The sequence below is a fragment of the Ictalurus punctatus genome, chromosome 23, assembly GCF_001660625.3.
Source record: "Ictalurus punctatus breed USDA103 chromosome 23, Coco_2.0, whole genome shotgun sequence".
NCBI lineage: Eukaryota > Metazoa > Chordata > Actinopteri > Siluriformes > Ictaluridae > Ictalurus > Ictalurus punctatus.
Genome location: NC_030438.2, coordinates 6,502,128 through 6,526,661, shown reverse-complemented (window position 1 = coordinate 6,526,661; position 24,534 = coordinate 6,502,128). Strand labels below are relative to the sequence as shown.

General features: G+C 38.0%; 2 protein-coding genes across 5 annotated transcripts; both read right to left on the bottom strand.

Annotated features, from left to right (window-relative positions):
• Nucleotides 1–1,514: 1,514 nt before the first annotated feature.
• On the bottom strand, nt 1,515–7,422 carry LOC108256119 (zinc finger protein 501). The gene is made up of 4 exons (XM_017452679.3): nt 7,357–7,422; nt 6,646–6,713; nt 6,341–6,531; nt 1,515–5,045 (listed from the first exon to the last, which is right to left on the bottom strand). Exons 2-4 carry the CDS (start codon nt 6,648–6,650, stop codon nt 3,898–3,900), a joined length of 1,344 nt encoding a protein of 447 aa, XP_017308168.1. The 5' UTR covers nt 6,651–6,713; nt 7,357–7,422; the 3' UTR covers nt 1,515–3,897.
• A 1,710-nt stretch (nt 7,423–9,132) lies between these two features.
• On the bottom strand, nt 9,133–23,064 carry LOC108256664 (uncharacterized). Of its 4 annotated transcripts, none has more exons than XR_001810341.3 (11): nt 22,603–23,064; nt 17,713–17,804; nt 17,047–17,170; nt 16,844–16,957; nt 16,629–16,739; nt 16,455–16,544; nt 11,989–12,260; nt 11,580–11,641; nt 11,397–11,451; nt 9,568–9,686; nt 9,133–9,491 (listed from the first exon to the last, which is right to left on the bottom strand). XR_001810341.3 is itself a non-coding variant. In XM_017453747.3 (11 exons), exons 1-11 carry the CDS (start codon nt 23,012–23,014, stop codon nt 9,465–9,467), a joined length of 1,515 nt encoding a protein of 504 aa, XP_017309236.1. In that variant the 5' UTR covers nt 23,015–23,064; the 3' UTR covers nt 9,133–9,464. The 4 variants fall into 4 exon arrangements, 3 of the variants coding, with proteins under 3 accessions (XP_017309236.1, XP_017309238.1, XP_017309237.1); XM_017453747.3 differs by having other exon boundaries at nt 11,360–11,451; XM_017453749.3 differs by lacking the exon at nt 22,603–23,064 and adding an exon at nt 17,984–20,467 and having other exon boundaries at nt 11,360–11,451.
• Nucleotides 23,065–24,534: the final 1,470 nt, after the last annotated feature.

The following is a 24,534-nucleotide window of genomic DNA, read 5'->3' as shown; positions in this document are numbered from 1 at the left end:
AATTATACTTAATAGAGACTGTGTTTTGATCCTAATATAAATATAGAATCTCTAGAGTCAATGGAAGACAGATTTTCCCGCATAACAGCTACCCATATGTGGAGATTGGCATGCAAACATGCAACCTCTGCACACACACAGGTCAGCCCTGATCAGTGTCCTGACTACTGATAGTGCAGTCAGAGGGGGTGTGTGAAATGTAAAAAACAAATCATGATTAAAAATAAATAAATAAATATTTGTCCACTGATCTGTGATAAAAATGTAATTATCGTATGATTCCAATCATTACAATGATTTTTATAGTCAGTATTGCTGAATTTGTGTATTTTCCTGTTCAAATACGGGGAAAGACACGAAGGGAGGCAACGACGAGCTGAGCCTCCTCTCGGATTGCACAATCCCTCACAAGCTGGGTTGAGCTGCTCTTTTTTTTTTGGCTCAACTTGAGCATCTGCAATTGATCTCTCTGTGTGCCACCAATGTAATGTTTGTACACACTTGTATTATATGTCCTCACATTCCATAGTCTAGGTCATGTATTTCACGAATGTGTATAATAGGGCTGCACAATTAATCGAATATCGATCGCGATTACGATTTTGACTGCCCACGATTAAATGAACATGATCGACTTCGATATTAACGTTTAAAGTTCGTCCTCCGCTCATAGAAAACTCCAGATCAAATCAAGCGCTTCCTACACTTACAGCCAATCACCATAGAGCAGAGCAGGGGTGACGTCATTTTGTAGCGCCAAAACCCCGAAACGGAGTTAGGATTTCAGCCCTCTAGCGGCCAGTTTCGCTTCGAGCTCCAGCACTTTGCGCGAGGAGAAATCACGACATTAACATGCTGCTGAATGGCACTACAGAGGTTGTCGGGGACATTAAACGTCATCGCGCCAAACGGAAAAATTTTTTTGCAGATAAACTCAGGGCTCTACAGTGCGACCATTTCACTCGCATTTGTGACTGAAAAGTATTTTGTGCGACTGTGAATAAATATTTATTCGCAACGGTGCGAGTAACCTGTTCAGAGTTGTAGAATACAATCGGAATAAAAACTACAGGAAGTCCAAAATGCATCTACAGTTACTTTCACACTGCTTTCCATCTCCTCTCAGTCAACCGAACAAGTGTGTAAATACTGCAGAGAAGCCATTATGCTGACAAGTAACTCTCTACATCATCCGCTTCAACTTCCCGATCTCACAACCGCCATCTTTTATTGATCCCACAAGATGACCTGAACCGCTACTGTGAGCTGCTCGTGTAGAAACAGCGGCTCCGCGCGGAGTAAATTATTAATAATGCTAATGCTACAAGGTGGGTTTAATTCAAACTTCTTTATTAAAAAATTCCTCACCAATCATAATCAAGAGTAGCAACTGTTCAGTCTGTAAACATACAGGACACTGGACACTCTCCTTCACTAACCGTAATTCACTTCATTTAAACTCACGGTTGCCAGATATCACTAGAAAAGTCAACATCAGTTGACATGTTTTGATTTATCCCTCCCAAAATACCCAATTAACAGCAGACATGGAGCACTGTACTGGGGAAACCCATCTAAAAGTGATAAACAAACAAAAATAAAACTATTAAAATGTAAAGACAGAAAATGTGCTTAATTATAAATAAATCACTTAATATAAAAAAATAGATATAATTTCATAAAATATAAATAAAATGAGAAATGAAATAATGTTTAATTACTATGGGTTGCATTTAATATCAATTTGACATTAAGCTTAGTTCGCTATTTCCTTAGAAAACTATTAGCCTTTTTCCTAATATGGATCATTTTTTGTGTTAGTCTACTCTTAATTAGGATTCTTTACTGTTTTTAAGATATTTAAAAATAAATATTTTATGCTTGTTTGTCAATTAACCATAAGTTTCTCATTGCTATTATTTTAACTCAATTAACAATGACCACGAGCAGAGAGCTTACATTTAACTGTTTATGACCTCCTGATTAAAGTTTAAACAAAAAAAGATTGGTATCTGGATCATATCATCTGTAAAAATCCTGATGGGAGCATCAGTAATGAACACCATTAAACTAAAGCGCTTTGCATCTGATGGGTAAATGAACTCACCCAATCACATCCTATATGAGATTATTCAGATATATACACAATATACACAGAGCGGTTCGAGAACTGACTCCAGCCCAGAACCATGACAGTGGAAAATGTCTAATAGTGTAGCTTTAAATATATTTAAGAGGAGCAGACTTCAAAGACTGAACATTGATGTTTATTGTATTTCTTTACAAGGTGGAAAAGGTTAACATTTGTTTTTTTGCATACAGTCTGTAAAATGAACTGAAAATATTAAATTTAGTTTATCAGAAGGTAAATTAATGTGTCATGGCTCACACTATGTTCCTAAATTCTGTCATAATTGACCAGCTCAAGTTATCTCATGCCTACTTGTGTGTTATATTGTGGCATGAGAAAATTTAATAAATGTGAAAGTACAATAAGAATATTATGTCACTCAAATCAATTAATAATCGTGATAAATAATCGAGATCTCAATATTGATTAAAATAATCGGGATTATCATTTTGGCCATAATCGTGCAGCCCTACTTAAATATAACAAAAATGTAACTCAAGCTTTGTAATTTAAGTGCATTTGGCTTAAAGAGATTTATCACCTTAATTTTTTTTAGGTAATTGGTTTCTTCAAATTTTTTGAGTTAAATGAACTTATCCGGCTTTACAGTGTACATGTAAAATTATTATTATTATTATTATTGGCAAGAAAGATGAAAAAATTCAGAGGTGATGAGGAGGTGGACTGTTTTCACTTTGGCGTTGGATCACAGTTAAAGAGAGGATTAATTCCAACAGTAAAATATTGGCCATGAAAATTTCTATTCAACATGTCGTAAATGTACTTATGATGTGGTGAATAGAAAATTTCACTCACTATATATAATGAGTCTTTATTAGTCACATATACATTACAGCACAGTGAAATTCTTTTCTTCGCATACCACAGCATGTTAGTAGGTTGGGGTCAGAGCGCATGATACGCCTCTATATATATGAGCTGCAAAATGTTAATAATTTTTCAAAACGGATTTTTACATATAGTTCTCAAGACACAATAATGAGTGACTTTACACAAATGAACCAGTTCAAAAGTTTACACACGCTTGATTCTTAATCCTGTGTGTCGTTACCTGGATGATCAATGTTTTGTGATAGTTCTTCACGAGTCCCTTGTTTGTCCTGAGCAGTTAAACTCCCCACTGTTCTTCAGAGAAATCCTCCAAGTCCTGCACATTCTTTACTTTTCCAGCATCTTCTGCAGATTTGAGCCCTTTCCTTTTAACAGCGACTATATGATGTTGAGATCCATCTTTTCTCACTGAGGACGACTGAGGGACTCGTCTCATACACGACTATTACAAAAGGTGCAAACGTTCACTGATGCTCAAGAAGGCAACACGATACATTAATTTTATATTTATATTTATTTTTTATTTTTTTAACCAGACGTCCTCCGTGTTTATTATATAATTCTCACTCGCTCCCCAATGTGCGACCTGAGAGGATGGTAGAAAACATAAACGCTGACCATCACTCAGTGCTTTTTACTTCGGAAGTGTGCCGTTGTGACAAAACTGGTGGCATTTCCATTTTAATTACATGTAACGTGTTAAAGCACCCGTATATACTCCCTCATAAACTCCTCACATTTAGTAACCTGAACTCTGAGAGATGGCAATGCTTCCTGCTGCATGTCAACTGAGTAACTACAAACGTTCAATAATAATAATAATAATAATAATAATAATAATAATAATAATGTAACAGAATAAATGTCTTGCCTACAAGAGTACTCTGATATTTGATTTCGTGATCTGTAATTCATTAGGGAAGAGCTGACGTCTCCATGCCAACGCACTTGTGTGTCTTAAACATACTTGCATGACAGAAGCTCCGCCCACACCGTGAGCAGTAATGTGGCTTTTCTCCTGTGTGAGTGCGCTGGTGTCGTCGGAGATGACTCTGGTTACGGAAACTCTTCTCGCACTGCGAGCAGCGATACGGCTTCTGTCCTGTGTGAGTGCGCTGGTGTTGTAGCAGGGCTTGTCGGTGCGTAAAACGTTTCCCGCACTCCGAACACTCGCACGGCTTCTCTCCTGTGTGAGTACGCTGGTGTATCTGGAACGTGCTCATGTGAGAGAAGCTCTTTTCGCAGTGCGAGCACTGATACGGCTTGTCTCCGGTGTGAACGCGCCCGTGTCGCCGCAGGGTGCTCCGGTGTGTAAAACTCTTCCCGCAGTGCGTACAGCAATACGGCTTCTCTCCCGTGTGTATGCGCTGGTGTGCTTGGAGATAGCATTGCTGAGTAAAACACTTCTTACAGCTTAAACACTGGTACGGCTTTTCCCTGTTGTGCGTGAGCTTGTGCTGTTGCAGATGAGTCAGTTGAGAAAAACTCTTCGGGCAGTGCGGACACTGATACGGCTTCTCTCCTGTGTGGACGCGCCGGTGTATTCGAAGAGCGCTCCGGTGAGCAAAACTCTTGGGACACACTCCGCAGCAGTACGGTTTCTCTCCTGTATGGATGCGCCGGTGAATTCGGAGGTTGTCCTCTCGATTAAAACTCTTCCCGCACTGCGAACACTGATACGGCTTCTCGCCCGCGTGAATGCGTTGATGTGACTGAAGATTGTTCTGTTGAGCGAAACTTTTCCCGCACTCGGAACACCGATACGGCTTCTCTCCGGTGTGGACGCGCATGTGTATTTGGAAATTACTCAGGTGAGAAAAACTTTTTTCACAATTTGAGCATTGGAAGACTTTTTTCTGAAGGTGGGTGCCAGAGGTGTTAATGCAGAGAGTAGCAGAAGACTTTTGCTGACTAGTAGAGCTTGTTGTCTCGACTGTTTTCTGTGGCATCTCCGATTCTTCACAGTGGCATCGCTTGATGTGTTCGCTGAGGGATGTTTCGGATGTATATAAAAGTGGACACCAGGAGCAGGAGAAAACTTGCAACGGGGAATTGCTCTTTTCTGGAATAGAGAGGGAAATAAAGCATTAAAAACGCCATGTGAAATGAAGCACGGTGGTGGCAGCATCGGCTTTTCTTCAGCCAGAGCTGGGGCTTTTATCAAGGTGGAGTGAATCAGGAATAGCTACAAATATCAGTTGATCTCCTGCTAGTAAGCTGGAGATGAAAAGGAATGTCACCTTTTAGCACAACGTTGACCCAATGGCTTAACCAAGAGAAGATCAATGTTTTTGAATGACCTAGCTATAGTCCAGACCTGAATCCAACTAGTACTGAATCCACCATCTGTGGGGTGACCTGAAGCAGGCTGTGCACAGAAGAAGCCCTTGCAATTTGATAGAATGTTTTGAAAGAAACATTGCAAGAAAGAGCAGAAAAACGTTGCAAAAAAGACTCTTTTATCCCGTAAAAAAAAAGTTTTTGATTGTTTTTTTTTTCTCAATTTATTTGTATACTTTGCAATTTTACATTAAACGTGGGAAAAGATCTGACATGATTTATCTTAGTTTCATTCTTTTACATCACAAAAACCTGCCATTTTAACAGGGGTGTGTAGATCTTTTATATCCACTGTATCCTACAAAACTATTCTCACAATCATACGTCCACAACGTGACCAGAGAAACACAAAAACCAAATTTATAAAACTCAAATCTGATTGGCTGAGCCGAATTCAAAATCTTTGTAAAATCCTCAATACATATGTACACCTGTGACCGCATCAAAATCATTTAATTGTGTGTTAATGGTTAATAAACTTATACTACACTAAACTAAGACTTGTGCCGTTGTTCTCTGCATAAAATATCAAAATCTTTGCCCATTATGTTGCTTAGCAACCAAATCTTACTGTTAACAGACTACACTGCATGGCATAGCAATTGTTTAGCAAATATTATTAATAACAAGTTCAATTATTTATTGAATGCTGGATTCGATCATATCTTTGAGGGAGTTTTTATAAAAACAATAAGCCACTCGAGAGCATGTGTTTCAGTGATTTTATCTCGGACAAGGAGGATTTTTAGGCACTCTGCTTTGCATCACACACTTACCAGTGATAAAATTACTGCAGCGCACGCCCTCTTGTGGCTGACTCCATTAATCTACAATGGCCACCTCAATCTCCATATTAGAGCACCAAGGAAAGCCTATGGTCTCATTAAACAAAGTCGGCTGAGGGGTGCGTAGTGCTGAAAAGGTCTTCATCTGTTCATTGGTCAGAAAGACGGCAACACAAAAATTCTTTGCCAATATAATTAAAGTGAATTAAATATTTGAATTGTCGGACATCACCATTTATGGAGCTCTTTATGTTCCAGAAGTATTCGAACACAAGGCCAAGGCGTCTGGCATACTCCTCTTCGTACCACACCAAAAGCTCTTGTCCTGGATTGATGGGTCTAGAGCAACGGTACAGAATCCCGCCACCATACTGAAACGCCACGAGATTATGCTCTTCACCATTACGAGCACAATTCACATACCTGAGAGAATGAACAAATAAGAAGTAGAATAAGAGAACGAAGAGCCACAGGAAGATACACAGTAGGTTTAACACAAAATAAAGAACACAGTCCATAAGTCCATAATTTTCTTACCTCATCTAGTTAGAATACAATTCTCTCTTGCCATCTACGTATTCCTCACATCCATTGCTCCTGTATATCTGTTTAAAATAAATAAATAAAGTTTTTATGACATTTTACAAGACTGCAAACTTAAATTATGGATGAATTCCGCCATACGTTTACCTGGACAGCGTTGCATTAACTGCCTATAAATAAGGACAACTTTAAGTAATGTGAACTTGGGCCTAACGTGTTCTGTAATTGGGAAGTTTAAGATGTTCCAAAGCTCCATTAAATAGCCAGAAAATTCTTGTATACAGTTGAATAATGAACCTAGTATTTAAATACTTGCATTATATTAATAAAATAAATCTGTGTTGAGTTAAAGGGGGCCAAAAAGTTCAAGAACCGATGTTAGAGTATATCTACTACATACATGAGGATAGAATCGGTCAATTGCGAAAATCTAAGCCCAGTACTAGTGATTTTGGAGTGGCAAGGAATTTTCATTTATCCAGCAAACTGTAAGTAGTGTCCAAGATGTGAGTAATCCTATACTGATATGATATTACACATGCAAATTTGAGAAAGAGTAGAAAGACTGAAAGAGTAGAGAACCGACAGCCTTGTGGTACACCCATGATAATAGTGACAAATTGGTAAATTAGCATATAGCGGGTACATTCATTCATTTACAATTCATTTGAATAAACGTTTTCTAGAATAATAATTCTAACCCACCACCCAAGAGTATCCACTGTTTATTGCTTCATCTCTGTCCACCAGGTCTCCCTCATAGGGCCCAAAGTGAGCACCAACTGGAACAGTCTCTCCTTTATTAAACACTCCCAGGCCTGCATTGGGAATACCAGACATCTTAACTTCTAGACCAAGGGGCAGGGTTTGTCTGGCTCGGTCAATGCACGTCATGGGAACAGGAGTATCAGTGATGAAGAGAGCTGGACCATGAACTTCACATTTGTTGATGAAGAACGTTCTGCAATGCTCACAGACTAGAAGGAAAGAAAGCAAGAAAAGAAAAGAAATGATGGCTAAATACACCAAGTATTTACAGCTTTTTAGAAGTTTACGATTAGCCGATTTTGGCGCATTTGCAATGCTTCTACTGATCAGCGTCTAACCCTGTAAGAGTGAGTGAGATAGATGTGCCATGTCTGATTTTCTGAAGGACTTGCATGAAAACAGATTTGTATTCATGATCATTTACATATTTGAAATTTATTGGAAGTGAAACATCAAAAATGGCATTATTTGGAAAATTGCTCCACAGGAATAATATGTGCATCACTGGCAAGCCCAAAAGAGCAGAAGGTTTACATCCATCACTGTATTGCCATATTGGGACCAGTAACACTACATGACAAGGGCCATATTGGGACTAGTAACACCAAGAATACTGCATGACGAGCCAAATTAAGATAAGTAACACTGCATGAAAAGAGCCATACCAGGATGAGTAACCCTGCATGAAAAGCAGCATTTATAGGGACCAGTAACACCACATGTCAATGGTCATATTGGGACCAGTAACACCACACATCAAGAGCTCTATTAGGACCACTGCATGAATAGTCATATCAAGACCGGTAACTGTGTGAATATGTCCGAGTGATCAGCCATTTTGGGACCCCTAACAGTGCATGTCTGCGGATGCAAAATCTAACTTAAAAATACCAAAATTGCCATTTAGGACAACATGCCATTAATACATTTAATTATTTATTTATATGACAATCGACCAACATGGCAGACTTCCCAGAAGATATACTACATGGCCAAAAGGATGTGGACACTTAACTAATCGCACCCATATGTTTGTTGAACATCCCATTCCAGACATAGATGAGTGTCTATGGGGAATTGGGTTCATTCAGCCACAAGAGCATGAGTGAATTCAGGCTACAAGTCCTGTATATAGTTCACTCTGCATTCCAATTCATCATAAAGTCTCCAGTTGGTTTCAGGTCAGGGCTTTGGACAGGCCACTCAAATTGTACTCCAACCTTGGCTAAACATGTCTTTATGCATCTCGTTTATTTTCATGCGGGAACAGGTTTGGACCTCTTAGTTCGAATGAAAATAAATCTTAATACTACAGCATACAAACACGTTCTAGAGCATGGGTGTCCAATCTTATCCAGAAAGTGCTGGAAGCAGGTTTTTATTCCAACCAAGCAGAAGCCACACTTGAGTCTATTGAAAGCCAAGATTAACTGATTAAACAAGTGGAATCAGGTGCGGCTCCTGCTTGGTTGAAATGAAAACAAGCACCAACACTGGCCCTTTCCGGATAAGATTGGACACCTCTGTTCTAGACACTTGTGTGTCCTTCAACTTTGTGGCAACAGCTTGGAGAAGGACCAGTTTGGAGATTGTCAGGTGTCCGTATGCTTTTGGCTGTATAGTGTATATGATATAGTGTGTGTGTGTATGTAGATGTAGGATTAGCCCTAAGGAGTGATTTGATTGGTCATACCCTCAATAATACTAACAATACATGTTTCATTCTTTTATTAGGGTTAGAAGTCACAGTATAAACCAAGAATAAGATACTATTTAATAGAATTTACAAAAGGTAAAATATCTACAAGTTTTCTATTATGCTTCTTGCAGTCTTCTATTACATGCTTCTATTATATAACAGTGATATGTAGCAACATATTACAAGTCAGCGTCCAGTATCCATTGCAGTTCCTGGCACAGTTCAGATAGCACTGGACTCCTCAGGAATGGAGGTCTTCCTGTTCAAACTGGCCTCCGTCAACAACAGCATCCTCATCATCAAACACGACGTCCAGCGTTGCAGTCTGCCACAGCTCAGTTTCCACTTAGGTAAGAATGGCTGTTGACCTTGCCTAAAAATAACAATAAAAAGTTACTTTTAAAGAATATTAACGTTACACAAACACTATAATCAATTCTTTAACATACTCTTTTCCTTCTCTGCCTGTTTTTTGCAGCAAACTTGAGGGCGTATCTCCATCGGGCCTTTTGTGTCTGTGTCAAGAAATAGCTTTTCCTTACAGTTTCATAATAAGTCTTGCAGGACGCTAAACAGAAAAAGTGAATATTCTTAATGACAAAACAAGAAAATTTTGTATGCATAAACCAACGCACAAATATGACAAACTTACAGCAACTTTTGATGCACATACTGAGTTTTGTATGGGGCCTGTAAGCTGACAAAAGTATATGAATTTTTGTATATATGAATTATATAGAGTAGTGACCGAAAGAGCTAGATTGCAGGTACAAGTGGCCGAAATGGGTTTTCTCAGGAGGATGGCTGGCTTCTCCCTTACAGATAGGGTGAGAAGCTCGGCTATCCGAGAGGAACTCGGAGTAGAGCCGCTGCTCCTTTGCATTGAAAGGAGCCAGTTGAGGTGGTTCGGGCACCTGGTAAGGATGCCCCCTGGGCGCCTCCCTAGGGAGGTGTTCCAGGCACGCCCAACTGGGAGGAGACCTCGGGGAAGACCCAGGACTAGGTGGAGAGATTATATCTCCACACTTGCCTGGGAACACCTCGGGATCCCCCAGTCAGAGCTGGTTAAAATGGCTCGGGAAAGGGAAGTTTGGGGTCCCCTGCTGGAGCTGCTGCCCCCACAACCCGATAACGGATAAGTGGTTGAGGATGGATGGATGGATGGAATTATATAGACGTTATATTAAATGGTTATACAATGAGATATATATATATATATATAAATTATATATATATCTAAATTATATATATAATTTATATATATATATATATATAAATTATATATAATTTATATATATATATATATATAATATATTATATATATATATATAATATATTATATATATATATATATAATTTATATATATATATATATATATATATATATAATATATTATATATATATATATATATAATATATTATATATATATATATATATATATATATAATATAATATATATATAATATATTATATATATATATATATATATATATATATAATATATTATATATATATATATATAATATATTATATATATATTATATATATATATATATATATATATATATATAATATATATATATTATATATATATATATATATATATATAATATATTATATATATATTATATATAATGTTATTATATAACATTATATATAACAGTAAGTAAATTAGGCCAAAGAAGTTTCTGGGATTCCTAGGGAAAAGATTACACTTTCAGAGTGGCCAATCACAGTCATCTGCTTCGCACGCTTTCATAAAGTGAAGAGTCATGGAATAAAGTTGGATCAAATGGAAGATATGAACCATAATGAGGTAAATGCATGTAAAGTTGTTTTTTTATGTTCTACATTCATTTGTATGTTTATTTCTACCAAACAGCTAAATGTTAGGTAGATTAGCATTGCTGTAGAAAACGAGGTATTTGAATAGAACGAGGGAAACAAAATTAGTTTGACCACTTTTAAAAGTTCTATTTTAGCCTGGGATGCTTAACTTTATGCTTAATTTACAACAAAATCTGTATTTTTGAAATTAGATAGATCTTAAAAGCAAGTTTTACCCCTGGCAAGTTTAAAAAGTGGGGGGTAAAAAAAAATTCTAGTGTGACATGAATATAATTCAAATATATACGAAATTCATTTTCAAATACTGTACTTTCGTCAGCATCCAATTCCACAGTTTAGCAAAAGGAGGACTACATCAATTCCATTGCAAGTGATGTTTTTATGTTGCAACCTTTTATAACCTCAGGATCGGCATCTGCAAAACTCACTGAGAGCTCCTTAAGGAGATGCGTTGTGACTGCTTGATTATGTAGGGAGTTGATTCTGTTGGGAAAAAATTAAAATATTGCTATTGAGTTTTATGATGTTATGTTACATTATATAATTCTGCAGTTAAAATGACATGGAATACAGATCATTACAAGTTGCTGCAAGTAAATTCTGAGTCTTACCCGGTCTGTGGATCATATTTTTCAGGATTCTTTTCTGAATTGTGCAGGCGTCTTGCAGCTTTCTGTTTAAAAAATAATAATAAAATAAAAAGGTTATATAAGGGATAAGTGCATTAAACAAACTTAAACTGTTTTTATGGCAGCATAAATGTAACCGTTTATTCATGCATGAGCAGACATACAATCTTCTGGGAAATCTGCTATATTTGTTGTATAAATAAATAAATAAACAGACAAACAAACAAAAACATTCTTGCAGCGCTATCCTAAAGGTCAATTTCAGGATCTTTCCGTAGGATTTTGCATCCACAAACTGCCAACACTGTATTATGTTGCACGCCTTTGTGTATATCGTGTGAAAAGACAATAAATATTTAAACACTGCCTAGCTAAAAAAAAATTTACTTACAGCAATAGCCAAACTATGTGCTCTTTTCATCCTCTCTGGTGCACTCGTAGGTTCTTTACAGTCTCGCTGCCGCATCTCATCCAAAACATCCTTGAGAAGCAAAGTCTGCTCAGTGATTTGGGACGAGAGGGCAGCAAGCTGGCGAGATGTACTATTCTGAGCAGCGATCAGCTGTTTCAGGAAGTCGCAGTTGCTGAATGGACCTGCTGCCCCGTCACCTTGCTCATTATTCGCCGGTGCAGAAATACCCAATTTCCTTCTGCACGAGCAATCTGATTTAGAAGAAATGTTAATTAAACTCCTTATTTAAAAATCACACTACAATCCATCACCTGCTGCTCTTCCACAGTACTAAAGCAATCATTAAATAAAGAACGTAGCCAGGTCAATACCATCCTCCCAGTTCACACTCATCTCTTTAAATATTAAATATGACTGAGCTTGGTCACATTTCTAGTTTCCACTTGCATTATTTTTACAGATGAGAGTTCTATTATTTGGCACAGCTGTAATCCAAACTACATTGTGGATTAAAAAAATAAAATTGTGATGATAATCATCCAATACACCGAGGGGAAATAAGAATTTGGACACTTTTGTTTTTGTTATTTAATATATTCCAGTGCATATATTCTCACACAGCGGACCTCCTTTATCAAGCAGGACACGAACGGATTTATGCGCAAATCATTCACATGAAATTTGGTTTTCATGAAAATCCAATGGATGCTATAAAAAAAAAAAGCTTTCGTATCACACTCGTGCTCTCAAGTGCGTGTACATTTACACATAAGAAGACTAACTAATGTAAACCTTGACTTGATCGACTTCAATCATAATTTGCATGGATTACTGGACTTTTATATCTGGAATATACTGTCGAGTTTAAATTGCTTTATTTTATTTTTTTTATGTTTACCACGTTTAGTAAACGTCCTTATCCAGAGTAACTTATCGAAGTGTTTTGGAGTCTCTATAAGGGATGGACGATGTGTACTTAAAACTAGACCACGATATTTTCTGGTATTTTATTGCGATAACGATATCAGTGACGATATCAATATAGTATCATGCACCACTGTTTTCGGCTACAGGTGATAGCTGTGCTCTTGAGAGCCTCAGAAACGCAAACAGTGATCTAAAACTAAAACAAATTTTCTCTAACCAAACCAGTTCCAGATTGTAGAGGTACAGTAGCTCCTCGTTGAGCCATAAACTCCTCCTCAGCTTCACATCCGCTTCCGCCGTATTTGTTTTCGCTCTGCACGTGAGCTGCGAACGGGTTGCAGACCGCCGCATGCAGAAACACGTCATCGACTAGGCTTTATCATGATCATCACTAGAAGACTGATTCTTATTGTGGGGAGAATTTCAACCGGTATATCGCAAACGATCCATCCCATCCCTAATCTCTATGAAGAACACATCCTCATGCTAGTTCATTAAGTCAGGGACTACGAGTACCATTGAGAACATTTTGTGAAAACCAGTTGTTTTATATTCTTTAATTAATGCCAATAATATAAAAGAATAATGAAAGCAAGCTAACACAGGAGATGAGGTCATAGGTACCCTGAAGAGGATAAGCAGTATAGTAGATGGATGGATGGATGGATGAGGTCATAGGTAAAGTTTCCTTCTGATGACTCTTCCATGCAGATCATGTGTATGCAAGCAATGCTGCTGAGAAGAACAGTGCACCACCACTCCTGTGTCAGCAAAACCAAGTCCTTAGTGTCATATTTGGGTTTCGCTTTACCTTTCTACCCAGCATACAGCCAGTTCTATATAAAGTTTTCCTTTTGCTCCTATGCTCTGAGAACAAACCAAACTTCCATCACCATCCCAAGCCAAATTACATTAGCCGAATCTCTGAACAAGTTAAAGGCGCACACAGTAAGACAACCGGTAACGAAAAACAGCATGTCAGCCAGGAATTTCCATGAAATTTCATAGCGCTTCATACTCTTATGTCCTCAGACGTGAGGTTTGGAATTTCCATGTAACCCGATTCTGTATTTTCCCCCATAAATCTTTCAGTGGAAGTTTACAAGCTTTACACTTTTTTCTAGAATATGCTTCTTTTCATGCAGTGCATCCTTTAACAGTTTCTTTTTGTTGTATTTTTGGAGCTATTTTAGTCAAGGCGATTTTCACCGGATATCTCAAGTTTCTCAAGTCTTTTGTGTTGGTTGCTAAAACCAAATTTTAATCCATTATTTTCTACATTTGGATCCCATTTAGACCCTGCATTACCACACAACCTGCATGCACAACAATCGATTCAATCTGATATGCATCTGATGTTTATATGCGTTCTCATTGTGTCGTCATACCTCATTATAACTATACTTCATATCTCCTAAAATAATCCACATCAGCAAAAATGCTGTTCTTTTCTGTCTTATTTAGGGATTCATTTATATCTTTTCTTTTGACCGAGTACAAGTATGTTCTTCAGTACTCTTTGATACGGATGCAAATATCTTACCTAGCATTAAGAGAACATCTTAGTTAGCTCTATTTATGTTAATTGCTGCTGTGTGCTGCTAGCGATGAAATCCTCCTGTTGAGTTTTACATGGACAATGTTATGGCGTTTAAACGGTATCTTTAATAGAGAGTGCACAGAGCAGTATCAGAGAAATGAGCACAAGGTGCCATGAATTACGCCTTGAGTCACAAGCAAAGTGTAGACACTGGTAGACATGGTATCAGTCAGTGGGGAAAAAAGGTCTCAGTGCTCGCAGACCTGGAGTGCTCGGACAGTTTCTCTGCACGCTCACTTCACTGCTGCATGCTTGTGTATATCTATATGTGCGCACGGTTCAAAGCACCTTGCAGTTATTTTAATGACCATGCTCACAGATACTGCTCTGTATACTCAGGACAATCACTCTTGTAACCTCTCAATTTAGGATACTGTTTAAATAGCATGAAGATTTTATATCAGGTTACTTGTATTGTAGGAAGATGTTGTAGTTCATCCTCTTGATATTTCCACAGAGCACAGTTTGCAGTCTTCTTTGCCATGATTGACATCAATTATGACTGCTGTTATTTAGAGGTCGACCGATTGATCGGTTTTGCAGATTAATAGACACAGATAATCGATTTCTGGAACTATCGGTTACCTGCAAAAATCCACACCAATAGTTTTCCCAGTTGTGTCTGTTGAAGGAGCGGTTGAGAAAGGTCAGCTGTCATTATACAGTACAAGAGCGGCCTCTAGAGGCGAAATAAAAAGTATCAATGACAAATATTGTTGTGTTATTTTCAGTGTTTTTTATTCATTTTGGAGGCCTCTATTTTTATTTATGTTAATTTTGTTTCAGTTTAGATGTACATCTTTAATTTACTGTAAAATTTATTAGTAGTTATATACATGTTGAGTTATTTTGAGGGGACAGCAAATTTACACTGTTATACAAGCTGTACACTCACTACATTACATTGTAGCAAACTGTCATTTCTTCAGTGTTGTCACATGAAAAAATAATCAAATATTTACAAAAATGTGAGGGGATTACTCACTTTTGTGAAATTTTATATATTATATATATATATATATATATATATATATATATATATATATATAAATACAAATATATATATATATATATATATATATATATATATATATATATAAATACAAATATACAAATATAAATATATATAAGTACAGTACATTTTCATGGTCTAGTCAGTACTGTTTTATTTTTGTAATAAACTTCAGCAATATTTTACTTTGAGTGTTATGTTTTCAAGTATCAATTTTAAAATCTATTGGTTGATTAATCAGTTATTGGCAGGTACCGCCTGACTGAGTTACCGGTATCGGTAAAATCCACCATCGGTCGACCTCTACTGTCATATCGTTTCGTCTGTTCACTCGCACAACAATGTACACTAGGCTTAAAGCAACAGTAGTATCATATGACATCCTATGTTGGTATCAAAGCATTTTTTGTATGAGTAAATGAGCACATCTCAGAGGGACACCCCATATCATTCTCAGTATTGATGCATCCCTAGCCACCAAAACTTGAGTGATCTGGTGTGTGACAAACCAGTTTAAAGTCCACAGACAATAATATTTATTATTGGTCCATGCACCTTATTCTTTTGGTCAGTAGGTAGTACTCCCTCCCACTATTTGGGTAACTAAGATGAACCAGTGGACCTGAAGAGGGTGCTACTGCAGAGCAATTTATAACTCTTGTATCAAGAAGCCAGCTACTACATTTGTTAAAATGCACAATATAGGGGACCAACTTTTGTAAAAAATAGTATTACAATTGTATTAGTAGTAGTATAATTATTGATTTTAGTAGTAGTAGTAGTAATAATAATAATAATAATAATAATAATAATACTTATTACTATTATTAACAACATGAGTGGACTGACTGTTAGGTTTATGTAACATGACTGCTGAGTGTGTTATGTAGACTAGTGTTGTCTTACAGAGGTAGCTGTCATTTTTTACAGCGTTGCTCTCCAATTCTTGTTGGTCCACAGGGATGGCAGTTTCCACTGAGCTCGACGTGGCTCCACCTGAAGTTTGAACATTCACACCTTAAATATTTCTATGCTAATATAAAAACACTAGAATAACGGTAGTGCATTCTGTTGTCTTACACTGGTAGTCTTCATCTTCAGGTTCTTCCTCTTTTACTGTGATCCTCACAAATTCTTCGTTCTGCTGGTCAACAGGGATCAAATTTCCCGCGGGATTTGACGTGCCTACAGCTGTAGTTTGATCATTTCCATTTAAAACACTGTCATATCAAGTACAAATACATAGTATAAATCCCAAACAAAAAAGGTAAAGGTAGTGTTTTCTGGTGTCTTACAGAGGTAGTCTTCCCCTTCTGATTCTTCCTCTTTGAAAAGATTCCTCTCAAATTCTCCTGTAGGTTTCTGGTCCGTAAGGATGACGTGTCCTAGTGAACTCGATGCGTCTCCACCTGAAGGTCGATCATTTACATTCAAGTAGAATCAAGTAACAATGAAGTATAAACACACAAAATAACTGCAGTGCATCCTGTTGTCTTACAAAGGTGGCCTTCATCGTTCTCTTTCAGGGGCTTTTGATGGACTCTTAAGTTCTGCTGGACCACAGGGATGACATGTTCCTCACAGCTTGTTGACTCTTGGTCAGTCTGTGCATCCTGCCAAAGCTAAAGACCATAGAAGAATAGTACTTTATATGAATATTTTCCAACAAACTGCACATCCTCACGTTATTCCTTTTATACCACAGCCATTTGCCAACGACTACAATTGTATGTTTTAATGAGCATCAAATTGTACTTTTTATTATCCATTTATAGTTTTTATGTTGTAGCACGTAACACCGATGGTGGAAAACTTACTGTTATAAATCACCGACACTGGAAGCATTAAATGTGTTTATTGTTTTGTTTATTGCTTTAGACCATGTTAATTAGATGTTACAACAGTAACAATAACGGATAAGAACTAGCACATTGATGTAAACCTGTGATTTAAATTACAGCTGGAACTACTGTCAGAGCTGCTGCGTATGGAAGATTTAACCTAATCAGTACTTAAAATTCATCAGCTGTGGTATAAAAACAAAACCCTGAATAATAAACATTTAATATGTATTAACACTTGGTCTTCAAAGCTTTAAAAGTTGAAAAGATGATGATGATGATGAAGAAGAGACTATTACATACAGTACATCACTAACTCTTACCTGTGAGCGAACAGGAGTGTGTGGAGGTTTACTGAATGAATTTAAGGTTCTTTCTTCTGATGCCATTATAAGAGGTCTAAAGGGCTGTGATTCTGGGGGGAAAAAATGCAAATAGTCATAAGCCTAACTACTAAGAAATGAAAGCATCGCTATAATTAGATTTTCAGTATTCATGAGTCTAATAGGTCAAGGAAAGTGCATTTTTATTGCTCGATGAAATATGCAATGCTTAAGGTACATTCACACATGCAGCGACAAAGCAACCAGAGACCATTCATTTTCAATGAGAGCTGGTGTCTTCTGGCAACATACGACAGCGACCGTCGGCGACTGGATGCGGGCATGTCCAGCGATGCAACAAAGTTGAGAAAAGTTTAACTTTATGCAAGTTTGATAATGAGTCTTTATTAGTCACATATACATTACGGTACAATGAAATTCTTTTTTTTCCCCCCACATATCCCAGCATGTTAGGAGGTTGGGGTCAGAGTTCAGGGTCAGCCATGATACAGCGCCCCTGGAGCAGAGAGGGTTAAGGGCCATAGATGGCCACACAGCTTCTCCTTCATCTCATAGAAAATGACTAATATACACACTGGTGAATTTTATATAGAAAACGCCCTCCTTCCAAAATGTTTAAAGACGTTTTCAGACCTGTAGATCTGTGCTTTGTTCCGAAACAGAGACTTACTGTTAAAGTGTTGCATGTTCTCCTTAACTCGGTTCACTTTCACAAGGCAACATTTCACAGTATAATAAAAATGTGTTCACATGTGAGTAAACTGTCTTCTCATTGGTCCGAGTGCACCTGTTTATGCTCCGGTGAGCCGCTCATATCGTTCATCCTTCACGACGGACAGACAGCAGTCCGTGAGCTTACTGCGCCTTTGTTTTTAGCTGTAGTTATTATAATTTATCTAATTCACACGTTCCACCGAGCGATTAAAGCCCATCTCCTTGAGATGCTTACTGAACACTTTGGTGTGTTGGTGTTTTAGAAATATGTTCAGAAATGTGAAGTCAGTGGTCATTTTACCTCGTCTTTGGTCAAAGTTAAACTGCGATTCATGTTGCGAGACATTAGCAAAACAAACACACTAGTTACGTAACACAGTCCCCATCGAGGCATCGCTCTACAGGTTGGTTCGTTGGGTCGGATTGCTTTCTCACCACAAGCAAACCACTCCAAAGTTTGTTTGCAATCGGGCCGAGATCGTCTCGTTCAGGTCGTCTGACTGATTGTTTTGGTGCGGATCCAAGCATGAGTGTCGTGTTCATATATGTCTAAATGACCCGAACCAAGGGAGAAAACACGCCAGGTTCCGAATCAAACGATCCAGGTGGGGAAACGCCCTAATTTTACTTGGAAAGCTAGTTGCGGCACCGACTGGTGTCTTTGAAGTACAGTGACTGGTGACTTGCAGCGATAAAAACAGCGTGAATGTACATTTACTAGTATTAAATGGCATATTTAGCATCACACTAAATTGTTGGTTTAATTCTACAATAAAATATGCTTCCCTTACCTATAAACAGAAAGCATTTAACCACCTCAAAATCAGTTCTGTCACTGTAAATCCCCATCACATTATCTTTATCATCATCATCATTATTATTATTATTATTATTATTACTACTATTATTATTAGTCTAATCAGTCTGTACATGATTTCAGAGTTTTTTGTGATGGGTGCGGCCAAAACTTTTTTTTAATTATTATTCTTTCCGATGCAACTTAGAGTTTTTTGTGTGGAAAACTGCTTACAATGAGTGAATCTGCAATTGCACGAAATTGTTTTGCACGGTCTTTCACGGTGATGTTTGTTGGTAAAAGCTCTACTCATGCTCGACGCACGTGCATCGAAGACGTCACGTGACACATCTTGGTCCAAATCTGCTGTAATTTTTTTTTTAATAGCAAACTCCTCAGAATATTGCGAAGTTTCCTTGATTTTGCGTTAATTTCTGCGATCGCGAAATCCTGGAGGGACCGTCTAATACTTTCCTCACAAATACTGCCGTCATATCCGGTAATGAACAGTGCTGTTCCGGTGGCCATTTTATGCTAAGGTTGAAACAGTCCAACAGAAAAAAAGGGCTACGAGTTCTTCTAATAAAGTATTTGAGGAAGCTAGTTACACTAGTATACAATAAATACAGCACCAATAAACTAGCTAGCGAGTGACAAAAACGTGTCGCTTTATAGTGTTGTGATAAGTTCCTGAACCTGTTGGAAGAACCGCTGCGTAGGCATGATCTGATAGCGTTTCCGAGTTCATCCCCCGCATACTTTTGGCTTTTCTGATTTTGCCGAAATAATTCCGCCGTGTGAAAGATTCTGGATTTGTCCATTGAAACCGCGACGGCACAGCCCCATGTTTTAGCCGTTTGCGACCAGATGTTTTCGAGTAGTCAGACTCCTTGAAATGCTGGCTGCAGACATACGTGCTTCCTCTTAATATCTTAAAATGTTCCCCTTCGTCCCGGCGGATAGCACAAATCCACTTCCTCCTCACCAGCACGTCGGTGGGAAACGAGTGAAAACTTAAATACGGCTGTTTGCTCGAGTTATTCGTGCATGTAGGGACGCTACAGTGATTGCGAGCTGTGTTTGCTGCCATATTTTTCACGGATGTTTTGAAACGCTACTATTTACGAGTCCACATTTGTGGCTTGAATGAAAACACTGAAGTGTGTAAAGCAGAGTAACTCCTCTTCTTCTCTTGTGAATTTAGAGTGACTCGTGAATTAGACCTGCAGCACGTCGCCATCTACTGGAGCTCTGCGGAATCGCGAGTTATTGACCAGGTTATTATTTTATTTATTTATTTTTTAGGCTTAGGTTTAGTACAAAGTCTTCGAATAGATATCTGCCGTACCCTGTTGCTCCTAAGGTAAAACAAACACTATAAACTCATTTAATTAAAGGTGCATTAGGTATGATGTATCAAAATTTGTCAAGATTAGATCTCTCTCAGGATAAGCATGTGGAGTTGAATAAGATTTGAATTATTTTTACTCTTTGAGCCCACCCCATGAACTTTTCCCACCCATGAACACAAAGCGGTGATTCAACTAAAGTTAGCATGCTAACTACTGTAGAGTTAGCATTAGCAAGGAGTGTCAGTTTTCTGAAAGTGCATCTCGATCAGCTCCTTAACTCCCTAGGTGGTGAAAAAATATATCGTGTACACTAATTCGGGCACTGGTAAGGACCATGGCTCACTACCCATCAATTTCTGATGACATGACTATGTACTCACATTGTAAAACCTCACTACTGGCATTTATCAACAACAGGCAGGACCGATATCTTTGACATTATACGTCATATAAATTTGTTAGCTCAATCACTCACTACTTCAAGTAGGATCGTAGGCTACAGCAGACATCCCAGCTTTCCTGAAAGTTCCCGGAGTCTCCCGTACATTGTTGGCGGCTCCTTAACGCCCGCAAATTATATACAATTTCCTGGAAATCTTTTTTTTTTTTTTTGACAGCGAGTGAGAGACCAGAGAACTTCTAATAGTAGACGGGTTCTGGAGAGACAAACCCTGCGTCCCAATTGGCATACTTACACTATTTACTATAAGTATGTACAAGTTTTCTATATAAAAAGTACATACATTTGGTAAATGATCTGTACTTATATAGCGCTTTTATCCAAAGCACTTTACACTGTGTCTCATTCAGCCATTCACACACACCAATGGTAGCAGAGCTGCCATGCAAGGCACTAGCTTGCCATTGGGAGCGATTTGGAGTTCAGTGTCTTGCCCAATGACACTTCGGCATGTGGAGTCATGTGGGCCGGAATCGAACCACCAACCCTATGATCAGCGGACAACCCACTCTACCACCTGAGCCACACACACATTTGAGTGTGTATTAAAAGACTAGGCAAATATTGGAACATACTAACAGGTCACGTAACAGAAGAGAAGGCTGCATTTCAGCCTTTCTTCTTCAATTATTCCTTATATAATTTATGCGATATCATTTAATCTATTGTTCTCTTTATTTTTTTTCCACATTTCATTTACACCTCTCTAAAATGCATCATTAAGTCATATGGATAGTATGCCAATTGGGATGCAGGGAGAGAGAGCAAGTGACAAGACGTAGCGAGAGAATGACAGTGTATCCTGATTGAAAACCTAACAGTTTTCTCTGTGGGTTGGCTTCTCTCTCTCTCTAGTTTAGTAATACTGAATGTATTGTCATGCAGCGACATGGCACCATGTCAAAAAAAAGAAACTACAAAACGCACTTCACCCCAGACTACACTAAAGTGTACCTCTGCTTAATAGGCGTCAAAAATAACAAGTTTTGCTCGCTGCACTGTTTTCAACAGCGACTTTTCGATTGCTCATGGTGGGTTCAACGATTGTAAAAGACACGTGAGGTGAGTTTAACAGTCAACAGTAGTAGTAGTAGTAGTAGTAGTTCCACTATATGGAAAAATTATTACCATTTTTTCTTTTTTTCATAAAAATAACAGGTCATTATGTAAACAAACCAGCATTTAAAGGGTTCCAATTCTAAAAATTAATGAATGTTTGGTAATTATGATCAGGACTGATGCTGGTAAAAAAAAAAAAAAACAGATAAATAAATAAATCAACATCAGTGAAAGTGGAAAAAATATGAATGTATAATATGTCTATGACAGTTTTTGAACATGGACATTTTTGTCCTCTATGGACCTATGTGTAACTTTTTTTTTTTAATTGACAAAAGGGTTATAAGGCACTGATTAGATGGTCAGGTGGGCATGATTATGGTTGGAGGTAAATTGTTCAGGAAGGTGGATCTCCAGAGACAGCGTTGGTGACCACTGGTCTACATCATAACAGCTTAACAACACTGGGATTTAACACACGTGCTTACCGGCAGATGCGCGCGCCACATAGTCGTGATCACGGAGAGAATCTTCTAAGACCACCGGCGGCTCCTGAGCGCGCGCCTCCACGCCCAGCCGAACCCTACATCCCTCAGAAGCAGACAGACTTTGAGAAGTTACATGTAAATCATTCCATTTAAAACGACTGGGAACGACACCGACCTTCAGCCGCGACCTTCCTTCAATGTAGTCTGCAGCAGTGAAATGCTGACTGCAGACATAAGTACTACCTCTCCGAATCACAAAGAAAGGCCCTTCTTCCCTTCTAATAGCGATCACCCACTTCTCCCTTTGCTCTTTGTTTGAAGGGAAATCGTGAAAACATAAATACGGTTGTTTTTGTTTAGAATTGCTGCACTGAGGCACGCTACAAAAACTTTTGCTCTTAGACTCGGCCATTATTTTTACCGGAAGTAAGTTTACCCTGAGACGGGTTGGCGCGACTACACGAGTCGCTCCGCACATAACCGTTCTCATTGGTTAGTGGCAACGTAATGACGTCAACGCCTCAGGATGCTCTCATTGGACACGGTCGCTTCCGCGTTGAGTTTCAGTGCTGCACCGGAAGCGATTTACGCCTGCAGTTTCTTCCACGGATTAGTGTGAACGATGTTAGTCGCGTTATGAGTTTGGCATTTGTCATTCCCTCTAGTAAGGAGGAGAATGGATCTAAACCGTATGTTGCCAGTTATATCGAAATCTTTGAGAATCTCAAGCTAACTTCGTTTTCGATCTAGTTAACCTTCTTTAGATATTCTGTTTGTATAGCTGATCATTTCTATTATTTAAGATAAACATTTCAGTCAAGTGTCTCCAAACTCGACTGTGTATTAAAAAAAAATAAAGACCACACAGTGCCCTCCACTAATATTGGCACCCTTGCTAAATATGAGCAAAGAAGGCTGTGAAAAATAGTCTTTATTTAACCCTTTGATCTTTTGTTTTAAAAAATCCAAAGTAGTCGCAAAAATTCTCTGCTCTCATGGATCTCACTACCTACTGAATTAGGGAGCTGGTTGAGACACCCTGTTTTAAATGAACAGTACAGCTGTCTGACTGTATGTGTGCGTGGCAGTGACCACTAGATGTCGCCATTTGCATGAATTCTTTGGAAACTAGTCATAGTTTGGTTTTAGTCAAAGTTTTTTTAAGGGGGCATGCAAGACAGAAGTATGGGCCCCCTCCTTTCACACAAGTTTCTCTTTTGACTTGAGTTTAGTTTTTACAAGAAAAATAAAATCATTTATATAGTTTTTTTTATGAAAATGAGATTCATTGCTATTATACTACAACAGGCTACTTGATATTGCATTAATGCAAATAGCATACAAGAGTCTCACAACCATATCATTCATTGTCTTTTTATTCAAGAGTAGACACTCCTACCATTGCAAAAATTTCATACTTGATTTTCCTTCCTATTTTCAAGAAGACATTACATTCCAGAAGGCAGTAAGAAAATAAATAGCCAACATATTAAAGCAGCTGAACACTACAACAAGCTTCTAAACACACACAAAGAATAAGGTTTTGCTGCAGAGCCACAATGTTAGTCTTATATACACTATCTAGACAAACCTCATTCTTTACATTCACTGTCTTTATTCAGGAGTAAACACTCATCATGACAAACTTCTTACTTAAAGTCCCCATGACCTCAAAACTGAAGTTTTGTGGTTTTTAGTATGACTACGTTAGCCTTAAGGTTACCTATAAGCTAGTGTGCTACAAAAAAAAAGACATTTAGAAGATATATGCATTCAGAGTGCTCAGTCTCTCTCTACCACTGATACAGATCAACAAAGGGGATGCCAAAATAGTGGACTCAAACACAGGAATCCTTATTTTTAACAGGGCAAATAAAATCAAAAGGAGAAATGGCTCCCACTACTAAAAACTCTTTGGAGGATTTTCACATA

Bases quoted from the DNA above. Each gene is read 5' to 3' on its own strand.
- LOC108256119 (XM_017452679.3), bottom strand. The intron at 5,046-6,340 runs GTGATGTCCGAC...TCTCTATTCCAG, and splicing joins CATAAAGAGCTCCATAAATG to AAAAGAGCAATTCCCCGTTG.
- LOC108256664 (XM_017453747.3), bottom strand. From the start codon at position 23,014: ATGGCCGAGTCTAAGAGCAAAAGTTTTTGTAGCGTGCCTCAGTGCAGC. The intron at 16,545-16,628 runs GTAAGACAACAG...TTCAAACTTCAG, and splicing joins TGAAGATGAAGACTACCAGT to GTGGAGCCACGTCGAGCTCA. The intron at 9,687-11,359 runs GTTGCAACATAA...TTTTCTGTTTAG, and splicing joins CGATCCTGAGGTTATAAAAG to CGTCCTGCAAGACTTATTAT.